General features: G+C 44.4%; 1 protein-coding gene across 2 annotated transcripts in view; it reads left to right on the top strand.

The window, feature by feature from the left end:
* Positions 1 to 12,822, top strand: part of KCNC4 (potassium voltage-gated channel subfamily C member 4) — a 41,557-nt gene extending 28,735 nt beyond the window's left edge. Inside the window, exon 4 of one of the 2 annotated variants that reach the window (XM_035123153.2) lies at positions 2,347 to 12,822. In XM_035123153.2, the coding sequence (XP_034979044.2) occupies positions 2,347 to 2,366 (20 nt within the window). In that variant the 3' untranslated portion in view covers positions 2,367 to 12,822. Of the gene's footprint in view, positions 1 to 1,938; positions 2,087 to 2,346 lie in introns of those variants that run through there. The other variant, XM_035123154.2, reaches the window with a different exon arrangement.
* The last annotated feature ends 379 nt before the right edge of the window (positions 12,823 to 13,201 follow it).

The following is a 13,201-nucleotide window of genomic DNA, read 5'->3' as shown; positions in this document are numbered from 1 at the left end:
ATCTGGCTTGTAAATTGAGGGGAATCCAGGCAATAATTTTTCTTCTCATCCAAATAGGTTCTCTGCAAGAGGCATATTCTATCTATTACTGTCTGGTTCGCAGTCATTCAGAAAAGAGAGGGTAGGAGCTGTTCATTCTAAGCGTTTTCACTTTCAATTCTCGTACCTGAAACATGATGAGAAATAGTTGCCTCAAACGGGCCCTTTTACTAAAGATATGCAAAATATTTCTATTTTGTTTGTTTATAGCATTGTCAAATATCAGAATTGTTTCAACATTTACTCTAAATATAAAATAAACTATGAGAATGTTTTCAAAATTCCTACCAAAACACCACTCTGAAAGAACATGACAATTCTGTTCTATTGATGTCCCTTTGCTTTATACTGTATATCCAGCTCTACTACTTGCCCAGGTCCTGCTAATATCTAATATAAGCTGCTTCAAAACAATTAAAAATAAAATAAATTCTCTCTCCCTCCCTCCCTCCCTTCCTCCCTCCCTCCCTTCCTTCCTTCCTTCCTTCCTTCCTTCCTTCCTTCCTTCCTTCCTTCCTTCCTTCCTTCCTTCCTTCCTTCCTAGAACTCCTGAATCAATGGTATAGAAACTAGACCAACAGTGATTATTGATTGATATGGGCATTATAACTGACAAGTGTCTTTCCAATTTACTTCCCAAGCAGCCTCTGCTGCAATTTACAGGAGCTCTTAAGCCTCAGTTTCATTTCATTCAACTGGTTTTGTGTGTGTGTGTGTGTGTGTGTGTGTGATATATATATATATATATATATATATATTCTGTTCATACATGACCTTTCTGTATAGTTAACAAGGGGGAAAGATTTGAAATATTGTATAATGAAATAGATGGGTAGAGCTGAAATATTCTGCTACTCAAAGTAAGGGCAATCTGACCCCTCAGTTGGGATAATTGGGATACCTGCCTAGGATATAATCTTAGGCTGTTTGTCCTGCATATTTTTAGTGGGCTCACTCCCAGGGGCAAATGACAGCCTAACCAGAGTGTAGAGTGCAGTGCTCAAGCCACAGAGGAATCAGGTAGAGAAATTACATGCGTCCTCAGCAAAAGGCAGTGTGTTATAAGAGCATTTATTGATGTTACTTTTTAAATACCTAATATCTACAGCAGAGAGGACGCAGGTGGTACTGTGGGTTAAACCACAGAGCCTAGGGCTTGCCGATCAGAAGGTCGGCGGTTCGAATCCCCGCGGTGGAGTGAGCTCCCGTTGCTTGGTCCCTGCTCCTGCCCACCTAGCAGTTCGAAAGCACATCAAAGTGCAAGTAGATAAATAGGTACCACTCCGGCGGGAAGGTAAACAGCGTTTCCTTGCGCTGCTCTGGTTTGCCAGAAGCAGGTTAGTCATGCTGCCCACATCACCCGGAAGCTGTACGCCGGCTCCCTTGGCCAATAATGCAAGATGAGCACCGCAACCCCAGAGTCGTCCACGACTGGACCTGATGGTCAGGGGTCCCTTTACCTTTACCTATCTACAGCAGAGTTATCAAGCTCCCCCAGCCCCATGCACACCTTTTAGGCATCAAAGGGTATGTGCTTTCGGCACAGTACCTAGGCTGAATCAACACTCTCCTGAAGTTCCATCAAGAATAAGGCTTAAGTAAATAGCCACTCCATGCAGAGCTAGTGACTTGTACAGAAATATACATGCTCCAAAATCCTTACATGAGGTCTGAAGCATGGAGTCTGTCCTGGCTTTAGACAGATGCTACTATGAAAAGAATTTTTATTCATTGGAAGGTCCTACTTCTTGTCTAAGAAATGATAATATGGTGTTAGTAGGCATTTGTCTGGGGTCAGGGGCATATAGGTAGGGTAACAATGCTTTAACCCTCTCTGTGGTTGCTTCGGCATGGTGCTGTCATTCTCCACTGAGCTTTTGTCTTCTCCCTCTGACTCAGCCAAGCTACCATATGTGCTGTCTGGGCAGTTTCTCCAGCCTTTAGAAGGCCGAATGACTCACCACCGCTCTTCCCTTTGAAGCACCTCTGGATTCTCCAGCGCACAGCTATGATTTTCTCCCTTACTATGCTTATATATATATATATATATATATATATAAGCCATTCATGTCTAGGAATCAATGGGAGGAAAAAAAGTATCTAACAGTGTTTTCAGTGCCAGGTCTCTTAAATCAAAAGAGCTGAAAAGATGCCTTCCTGTCTAACCAGCTCCGAGGAAAGCTTTTGTCATGGGACACAGAGACAAGCATAAACGAAGCATTGATTGGAAAACTATTTTCCCCCTTTTCTTTTCCCCTTTTTGGAATCTTTTACTGGGATGGAATCTGAAAATGCTTGTTTTTGCAGGACTGTTGAATCCTCAGTGACTGTCCCTAGAAGCTGGGATTGGCTCGAGCAATTATCCTGTTAGAAATGTAAACTGGGAGAATGTAAGCCGGGAGGACCTTCCTATTTGCTGTAATCCTGCTTGCTATGTATTCAATGTGTGAAAACATGTCAGAGGCATCCCAGGGATTCTCCACACTGCCAGTGTCATCATGGGCTCTCGTCCTGTACCAGCACCTGAACTCTCTTCCATCAGCAGCAACATCCTCTAATTTTTTTTATTGTGTTAACTGACTTGTTGGCTGGCATAGCTACTGAGCTCCACTGTAGTAACTTAAATGGTTCCTGGACCTTGTCATAGATGGACGTTGCTAATCTTAGATAACTTTCTTGCAGGCTCCTGCAGATGCTTCAGTATGTAAGTGCCAAGCATTGTCTGCAGCGCTTGTTTTTTTAGACTCTGCCGTATGTGCGCCAGACTTCTTCAATGGAAATGTTCCCTTTCTAAAAATGATATTCGTGGAATTGTTTGGGAACTGGAACCCACAAGACGTTGAGAGGAGAAGTCCTGACAGAGTAGCTTTGTGGACTATTATAACAGGAAAAAGGCAGGACCATTAAACTGGAGAGGTGGCTATGTTGCTTCCCCCCAGTGCTACTACTGCATCCCAGACAGTATTTAGTACTATTATCTCCTGTGCTGTACACATGCCTCTTCCTGTCAAACTGTACCTAAAATCTTAATAAAGAGATGTGGGAGCTGAATTCTAACTTTTGGGTATTCCTGCTGTTGCCTTATTCTTGGTTACTGGGAAGGTTCAAGCTACCTAGCCATTAGAGTGAAGTTCTACTGAGCTGCTGTGCCAGTGAAATGGACTGTAATTATCTAGCCAAGAAGACTCTGGTGCCCACGGCATGGTCTTCTTCTGCATCCTGCAGCAAAAGCGAAGGCACACGCCAACTCCCTTTTGCACAGCTCACTTCACGTGTTAACCCGACTTCATAGCCTCGCTTAATTGAAAGGGCTTGCGCAAGGATGTCACTGCATGCTATCTGTTTATCAGCAGCAGTGGAATTGGCTAAGTCACCTGGCAGCCTCCCTATGAAGCCTGAGAAGCTCCAGGCAGGGTGGCGGCGATGGGGCTGAGGTTGTTGTGATTCAGCCAAGAGGCAAAGCAAAGACACGCCCCTTTTCTATTTCATCCCCCAGCAATTACGTGTTTCAGCATCAAACGAGAACTCTAGCAGTTCATCCTTCCCAATACTATTATGCTAGATTGTTTGCATCGCTGGGGAATCCTCATACACAGCAACCTGGATCCAGCTCCCACAGATTGCAATGCATGAGAGCTTGCTCTGTTTGTGTTAAATGCAGGGTGTCTCAGCCGGGCGGCTTAACTCTCACAAAGCCTGAGGCTGTTCAAGGAAATGGGACTGGAACTGAGGAACGTTGCTTTAAACCCAAACCCCACTCAGCCCTGCTGCTTTCCATGAGCTGAGGTGAAATTGTAGCTTCAGTAGCATATTCCACAGGAGAGCACTATTTTCTTGCCTGCACCTTTAATCTTACAGACACACACATGGGGGCATTCTGCCCCCCGCCCCCCACTTTTTCTCCAGCTGCAAAAGTTCTAAGGCTACAATTGCTGCTTCTCAGCATCAGTTGCACCCTTGATGATCCAGATCAAGAGGACCCTGTGAGGAAGTGTCGGGAGGACCAAGGTGAGGACCCGAGCAAAGTGCGAGTAGGTGCTGTAGTTCTAGGAATGCAGCTGGTAGCCAGAGAGATTGCCAGATCCACAAGTTCCAGAGTGTGCTGCTGTTTTTCACCTCGAGTGCCAGACCTTGACTGAGAGAAATGTCATTCCAGCTTTCCTGCAACAGCCTCCTTCTCATCCTCTGCTGCAGGCAGGAAGGCAACAAGCTGCAGACAAGAGCCAGAACTGAGCTGTCCCTCAACCTTTGATCTGAGGTCCATCTTTGGCAACAACAGTAGCAGACTGGGTTCGGCCCTTATTGTATCTCCCTGCCCTAGAGACCAAGGACCTTGGAGAGCTGCCAAGGTTCTCTGGCTGCTGGCACCAGCCCTGCTCCTCCGAAGCCAAGGCCCTCAATTAAACTGGAAAGAAAAACAGCATCAAATCCTGAGCAATCCAAGCTTTGTGGCTGATGGCCAAGCGTCAATTACAGATAAAAACTCTCTGACGCACAGAGAGAAACTGTATAGTGCCCGCTGAGATGGGGAAAAGCCATTTGTAAATCCGGATGGCCTGAAAGCTGCACTGCTGGGTCCATAATGACATTGAAGGCATTGCTGGGGTGCTAATGATATTATACAGCAGGGCTTGTTTCCAAAATTGCTGCTGATCAATATAAGCAGATGCAACTTTCGATGCCGGAGAAAAATATGGGAGCTGCTCTGTACGTGGTACCAGCTTCCTCGGTGACCAAGGCACTGGTTTAAGTGCAGGTAAGTTGGAGGGCTTGTCCACATTTGAGCATTATTATTTAGCAATTTATGCACTTGTCACCCATGCAAATTAGACCAATGTGGTCCATTCCCACATGTATTTGGATGAATATTGAAGAGCAACTTCACTCTTTCCTGTTCCTACCAGTAAGCATTCCCCTTTGTGCTTGTATCCGCCTTCTGATTTGTTGATTCCATTATGCCAATTAAGTACTGACAGGCCATGCATGTGCACCTTGTTTTGTTTTTCTAGTCTACCCAAGACATGTGCAAAAGTGCACAGGAAATTGTAGATTTGCTTGTGGAGTTTTCTAGTTTCATGCAAATCTGAGGAATCCAAAGAATCACATACACAAGCTTGTGATGTGCCCCTACTAGAATGCTAGAAAAGAAATGAAAGCAGCTGTAAATTCTCAGCACACAATTTTTCAGACTGCCCAATATATGATTCTGGCATAGAAGTTTTTTATTTCGTTTGCTTGTGCAATGTTCTGGTTTTGTGCAAATCTGATGGATCAAAAGAGAAAAAAAGAAACCCCACTGGAAATCATTCCAAGCACAGCCAGAAAAGTAATGGAAGCAATGAGGAAGTAGCAGACATGGAAAGGGGAGTAGCATAAAGTGAAAATTAAGCCACACACCCCAAAAGAATGAAACAAATAGTCTGCAACCCTGAGTGAAGTGGCTGGAAGCTTGAGTCTCCACAACTTGTCACATTACCTCTATCAGGTAAACCCAAATTTACAAGGGAAGAATTATGTTGTTGGAGGGTAATGTTATGTGGACTATACAAATTAAATGGGAATGCTAACACACAGTCAACTCCAGTGTGGACAAGTCATAAGAGCTACTTAAGTACAGAATGCTCCTTAAATGAATCTGTCATGAAACTCACACTCCAGCATTCAAATCCAACTTGACACCAGTGAAAGAAAAGGAACATTAGAAAGGTGGAGGAATCGAACCATTAACCCAGGTTAGTGACTGAAAGGATACAGTTAAAAATGCAACTCTGTGCATGCTTACTTATGTATATGCTTCCATTAGGCAGAATGAGGCATCTGCCTCGAGATGCTGATTTTGGATGTCAAGGGGTTACTTAATTTATTATGATTGTATGTTTTTTTTTATTGCCATGGGGTGGTGAAAGGGCTTGGGGGACTTTGTGCTTCATGTGCCAAAATAACTTTATTTTGGGTACCATGTATGACCCCTGTAAGACAGTCACCGTTTGCTGCTGTTCCTCAAACAATACGGAACTGTATAAGCAGCACTTTTGCACCAAAACTCCACAGACTGTGCTCTTGTCTTAGTGTTTCAGGTTCCCTGTACCTCTCCCTCCTATATGCCACCTGCTCCCTGAACTTTCCTGCGGCTTCCTCCTTCCTCTTCTTACTCACCCCACCCTCAAATTTCTGTTTTACCTTTCACCTACACAAACCTTCTTTAAGTTGTCAATTGTAATTGCTCATGCAAAGACTAGAAGTCCCTGGATTCGACTAGAACATGAACATTCAGATATCTGTTGTGACCCAAAACACATAGCTCTGCAGGGGCTATGTTCCACCAGCTCCCTACATGACATTTTACTAATGCTCAACAGATACCACTGCAAAGGAAACACGTTTTTTGCAATTTCATCACCAAAGGGTAAGATATCGGGAAACACTTTCAACTCTCTGAAAAGATCTCATAGCCCAGCAAGATTGTATGTGCATTAATGACATCTCCATATGAACTTAGGAGCTGTCATTTGAATCTTCTCCAAATCTCTCTGCCTGCCAAATTTGATTGGCAGTGGAAGGAAACTCTTTTTACTTCCTTTATACATTTACACTTACTGCCTTCTACCAGCACTTAGGAATGCTTCTGTCAAACACAGTGAAGGCTTGTGCTGAGTGGAATTCAAATGGTTTGCCTTAAATTTCTCCTTACATAAAGGTGCCGAAGGTGCTAGCAGGGTGGGGTGTTAACAAAAAGCTAGGTTGCAACATGAACCATGGGACTCGGCAAACACATATATCTGGGGTAGTAATATTGTGTGTGTGTGTGTGTGTGTGTGTGTGTGTGTGTGTGTGTGGTTAGATTTGGGATGGGCCTAAGCATTTGTTTGGAGGACCTCTGTTGAAAATATTTTTATAGGGTGTGTGCTCATTACAAGATGAAACATGGTGAGGATACTAAAAGGTTCTAATATACCATGCTTAATGGTTCACTTGTGGTGGCCACACTGAGACAAAGAATTCCAGAGAATGCCCCATTCACTGCACACTGTCTCTATATACTCAAATAAATATTTCAGCTTGGTTTATTTGCAGGTCTTACTTCCTGGAACAAGAGCCTCAAGTTCGGGTTCGAAGTACCCAAACTATATACATTCGGTGTCTAAAATATCAAGCATTCCAGTCAGGCTTTAAGGGTCAGAAGCCACCCACAATGTTCTTCAGCAGCAGCTGGTAACTACTGGGCCTGGGGGAGCAGCTAACGGGGTCCCTCGAGGCCAGAGGGTCACCAGAGGGGCCCCCAACATTTTATGGTTTTCTCCCTGTCCTTCTCCTTTGCAAAGATACTATTACACACCACCCCAATCTCCTAGCAGTGTGAGATTCCAGGGGTTCCAGGCGCTTACCCAGGGTCCGTGTTTCCTTTTGGAAATGAGGCACAGCGGAGACTGGGGGGTTGTTTCTTTACACATATATACAACCTGAGCTTATGGTGGAGAGGTTCACAGTATTGACATCCCAAGAGGGTCTTGCTTCTCCCATAGTTGCACTATTGGACTCAAACTGACCTCAGCCATGATTCAGACTCTCTCTCCAGCTTGCTTCATTTTACAGAATGTCACATGTACCAGATATCATGCAAAAATGCCAAATCCTAAACTCAAATCTAAAACTCTACTTACTTCAAAACTCTCTTTTGTCTTCTAAACTACCGTAACTCTGAGTTAAGGCAGGGCCCCCTCCCATTTGGCTTTCTCAATGGCCCATTACCTTCCCAAGCGATTTGATTTAATGGCTCATCTCCCAAGCGATTTACCAGGCTGGCCTGTCTATTCTAGCAATTGAATATGCACTAGATCCAGGAATTACAAAGGGGTCCAGGCATCCAGGATATTTAAGCAGTAAAGTGCAAAATGTAGATAGGGCTTTGCCCCTGTTGACCAGGCCTCCCATGAATCTTGTATATGTTCATTTAAGTGTGCGTATGCATAAGTAGGTATTTTCTTTATGAAGATTGGGGACAGTTTTCCTTAAAAGTTCCCTCAAGGCCACAAAGCCCTGGAGGACAAATGGCAGGAATTAGCTTTTGGAATAAATTTGCCCCTAGACAATAACAAAGGAGAGTGTGTAAAGATTTGTTAAGCAGACAAAAGTAATGATTCAATTCCCAGGGAAGGAAAGGGGGCAAGCAAACTAGACAGAAGAGCAGCCTTTTGAGAGTGTTCGAATTTTACAGAGAATGTTAGGAGGAGAAGGAAGGAAGGAAATAAGTGAAACCTAAAAGGTAATGGGAGCTAGCTAGCATAGGAGATGAGATAAAAGGCCATGAGACCACAGAGGAAGAGAAAAGAAGAAAGCGCAGAAAGCAATGGAATGAATTCACAAACCCCAAAATAGAATCTTCACTCAGCATGCCTGGGTTTTTTGAACTTGTGAGTAGTTGCTGAATATAATGAGAACATTTTGGTAAAGAAAAGTACTTTGAAAGGGGGCTCAAAAGAGCTGATGAGACAAAGACTTTTGATCTAGGAAAACAACCCAAACTGTCATCTAACAGGATTGAATCCAAACAGATGTCAACTTTGTTTTTTATTTCTAGTCCACAGTTCAGACATATTTCCCCCCAATCAGAACTGAAAGACAGTATTTGTGTAGCCTAATCGCAAACTTGTGGGAAAGAATCAAAGAGAGAAACTGAAACATTCAGCCTAGATTGTGGCTGCCTTATGGGGGAAACATCATGCCATCAATTTCAGTTTGGCATGGAGAGGAGAAAACTCAGGGGTCGTATTCTTCAAATGCACACACGCCTGTCCAACCTCTGCTGCAAGACTTCCTATGGGGAAAAGGCCACCCAGCCTCTGGGCAATTACTTCCATTGCTGAACTGCTGTTGCTGTGAAGATGCTTCTACTAATGCTTCTACTAAACCACCGAGCCTCTTGGGCTTGCCGATCCTAAGGTCGGCAGTTTGAATCCGCACTACAGGGTGAGCTCCCAGTGCTTTGTCCCAGCTCCTGCCAACCTAGCAGTTCGAAAGCATACCAGCACGAGTAGATAAATAGGTACTGCTGTGGCGGGAAGGTAAAGGGCGTTTCCGTGCGCTCTGGCACTTGTCATGGTGTTCCGTGTGCCAGAAGTGGTTTAGTTATGCTGGCCACATGGCCCAGAAAAGCTGTCTGTGGACAAACGCCAGCTCCCTCGGCCTGAAAGCGGAGACGAGTGCTGCACCCTATAGTTGAATTTGACTGGACTTAACCATCCAGGGGCTGTTTACCTTTACCTTTTACCAAGAGCGTGGAGGGCAGGGCAGCAGGGAGCTTGGCACAGTGTGAATTTGGCGGCAGAGCCAATCTGACCCTCCAGCCACTGTGCCAAGCGTCCTGCTGCCTTGCTTCTTTCCCTCTTGGGAAGCAGCAGCAAGAGGTTGTGTGGGAAGCTGGGAGAGCAACACAGATCCACGCGACCTACTGCCCTCTTCTGCAAATCGCACTCTCCTCTCTATCCTCCATCCAGACAAGCAAGAGGCATTATCAGAGTTCAAAGACACATCCCAGCCAAACAGAAATATCTGGGGTGCAAAGCAGAGATTTGAGCAACTGAACTCAATTAAAGCAAGACATAACAGTGGTGGCAGTCGGTGGAGAAAAGAGCATACAGTATTTTCTTTCAGAAAACTGAAAACTGCCCAAGTGAATTTGTTCAGGTTGTCATGTTTAACCATACTACCTCTCCAAAGGCCGCTGGTCCTCCCTTCTTTCAAAGTGCCCTTAAAAGGAGAAGCAGAAAGCCACAGCTTTGTTCCATACATCTTCGCTGTGCCTTGGCACAGTGAGATGGAAACTAGAAACAAGGCCAGTGCCTGAACTTATTGCAACGTGAAATCATGTGACATTGTCACTGGAGGTGATGAATGGTCATGATCCAGCTAAGGTTAGTTGGGGCTAAGTCTTGCTTTCAGTAGGACAAAGTAAAGTCATAGGTGAGGATTCAATGCTGATCTTACTCTGAGGAGACCCACTGAAATTAATGAACCTGACTTTCTTTTCTGCCAGGCCTTTGGATCTGAATTATCTGTGGACTCCTTCAGTGGGTGTTTTAACCCTGCTTTTTTTTAAAATGAATATGTTTTAGATTCTTTTTGTTTTATACTGGTTTAAATGTATGTGTTTTCTGTTTATTGTTGTGTAATAACAACGTAGTTCTATTTATTTCAGTGGGTCTACTCTAAGTAACATTTAGTTGTTTAAATATGGCTTAGTTGGTAGAACATGAGACTGTTTAATCTCAGGGTTGTGGGTTCGAGCCCCACATTAGGCAAAAGATTCCTGCATTGCAGGGGGTTGGACTAGATGACCCTTCCAGCTCTACAATTCTATGATTCTATGGATGTAACCCAGTGGCTTTAGTCATAAAGGTGAAGGTAAAGGTAAAGGAACCCCTGACCATTAGGTCCAGTCGTGACCGACTGTGGGGTTGCGGCGCTCATCTCACGTTATTGGCCAAGGGAGCCGGCGTACAGCTTCCAGGTCATGTGGCCAGCATGACAAAGCCGCTTCTGGCTGTAGTCATACCAACACTAAAAGTTAAGCTCTGTTTAATTACCTTTGAATTATGGTGCTGGAGGAGACTCTTGAGAGTCCCATGGACTGCAAGAAGATCAAACCTATCCATTCTGAAGGAAATCAGCCCTGAGTGCTCACTGGAAGGACAGATTGTGAAGCTGAGGCTCCAATACTTTGGCCACCTCATGAGAAGAGAAGAATCCTTGGAAAAGACCCTGATGTTGGGAAAGATTGAGGGCACTAGGAGAAGGGGACGACGGAGGACGAGATGGTTGGACAGTGTTCTTGAAGCTACGAACATGAGTTTGACCAAACTGCGGGAGGCAGTGCAAGACAGGAGTGCCTGGCGTGCTATGGTCCATGGGGTCACAAAGAGTCGGACACGACTAAACAACAACAACAATTACCTTCTAGGCTGGAAGAGCACTCTCATGAGATACCCACATCACACAGTAAAAACAGATAACAACAATAAAAATAACAATAACAATTGCAGCGTACAGTCAGAAATGCTCTGGAAATATATCTATCCCAGAAACAAGAAGTACACAGTGTTATTAGTCTAGATAGATTTAACTACAATGCACCTCACTTGTTCCTGGATAAGAGCCCATTTCATTTTCCCATGAACAATGGCAAATTCTTAATCTAGTCTGCAGTTCTTTGGTTGGACGCTTCTTCACGTGTTCCATTCTGGCTTAATTGTAGCTGATTCATAGAAATTCTGAATCTCAGCAGAAGCTACAGCCAAAGCAGAGTCAGTTTAAGATGCTTACTGAAGTTCAGGAAGAGAATGAATGGTGTGTATTTTTAGCCCATGGGGTAGCTGAGTGGTATTAAAATTCAGTCTGTGTTACAGACACTTGGGTTGAATCAGTATTCCAGCATGAGTCTCGCTCTCTTCATACTAGCATTTTCAACCGAGTGTCTGAAAAGCAAGTGTTACCATGGAGACTCAGCTCCAGGGCAACAGCACTTCCTGTCAGAAAGCGGCTACACAGGTAGAAATATGGCCCAACAGAAACCTAAGCAGCTTTGAGAATGTCATACAGTCCATCTCCACAAAGCAAATGTCTTTAATAAACTCCATCTGGGAGATACAGGCTAAACAAGAATTAGGATTCTTGGTCTGAAGATCTCCTGCAGGAAAACAGGCTTCAAAAGGCATCCATTGAAGCACACTACATTTCCCCAAATTTTATTTCTCTGTTTTTTTCATACTTCCAAAAAAACCAAAGACCTTCTTGAGAAAGAGTCAAAGACATTCTTGGAAGGAATCAGAAATGTGTAGATGAAATGAGAATAGACAAGTGGCAAGATTAGAATAAGGACAACAATTTCAATATTAGAACAGCAGAAAGTTGAATGGGGTGACAACAGGAATGTTTTGCCCTGAGGCTGAACATACTTTTGCATACACCCCAGTTCTAGTGCTAGTCCGGGTTTGCTTTGCTTTGGTAGGAGGTCATTGGAGGCTTACTGGCATTGTGTAATATTTGTGTGCATTTATAAAGGTGCATGTTAAGCATTAGCACCGTGAATCTGCAACAGATGCCCCCAAACCCACTGAATCCATGTCAGATTTCATGGAGAACAACCAGCATACTAAGATTTCCTTTCCTCAGCAAGGTCAGCCCACTCCTTTGCTGCCCTGAGGTCTTCACATCAGGCAGTTGGTTAGGAAGGGCATTGAATTTGAACACCCATCACCACCATTTAGCTCTCTAGGAGTGCTGCTGCCCCCTTGTTCTTGTAGCATAGTGGTCAGCTGTGTTCCTACAGGGCTCTTCAGTAGCAGCAGATCACCCATATCTTGCTCTGAAGAAGGGTTCAGAGATTGCCTGCCCCTCTGATGCTTTGCCACAACAAATGCTGTTTAAAGTAAGGTTACCAGACATCCCCATTTCCCAGGGACTGTCCCCAGATTTACAAATCAGTTCCCATACAAAATCCATTGAAGTTGAAAATTGTCCCCAGATTCATTGAAAAAAATCTGGTAATCTTAGTTTAAGGTTTACCTGTTAATGTTTAAACTCTGCTTGCTACCCATAAATCTAAAAAGGATTTGCTGAGACAGTGCTGGCAAAACAGCACTCTTTGAGGCTGCCTGGCCCACCTTGCTCTGCTCTGCAAGGACCCCACATTCCCTAGGGTCATTCATCAGAATGAGGCTTTGCCAGCTGGGAAACCTGGATAGCCACAGAACACCTGCACTGCCACTGCTGCTGTAGCTGCAAAGTCAAGAGGAAGAGGAGGAGGAGGAGGAGGAGGAATGAGGTCAGCACTGGGAGGGAGCAGCATATGGGGTGGTGGCGGCTTTGCTTCAGGTGGTAGAATTCTTGCGTTGGCCCTGTTTCCCATTCTCCCTTTCTCCAAACTGAGATTTCTTCACACACATAGCTTGATGACATTGCCATCAAAGAAAGGCATGTTCCCTTCTCCAAAATGACTCTCCCCCTTTTACAACTGTCTCTGGCTAATAACGTACTCATCAGCTAATCCCCCCCAATAAAGGGATGGTACTGGCAGCTTTGCCAGAACTATTAACAAGTCTAAACCACTGAGCCTCTTGGGCTTGCCGAGCAGAAGGTTGGCGGTTCGAATCCACACAAAGGGGTG

The sequence above is a fragment of the Zootoca vivipara genome, chromosome 7, assembly GCF_963506605.1.
Source record: "Zootoca vivipara chromosome 7, rZooViv1.1, whole genome shotgun sequence".
NCBI classification, from domain to species: domain Eukaryota; kingdom Metazoa; phylum Chordata; class Lepidosauria; order Squamata; family Lacertidae; genus Zootoca; species Zootoca vivipara.
This window is presented reverse-complemented; position numbering and strand designations above follow the sequence as displayed.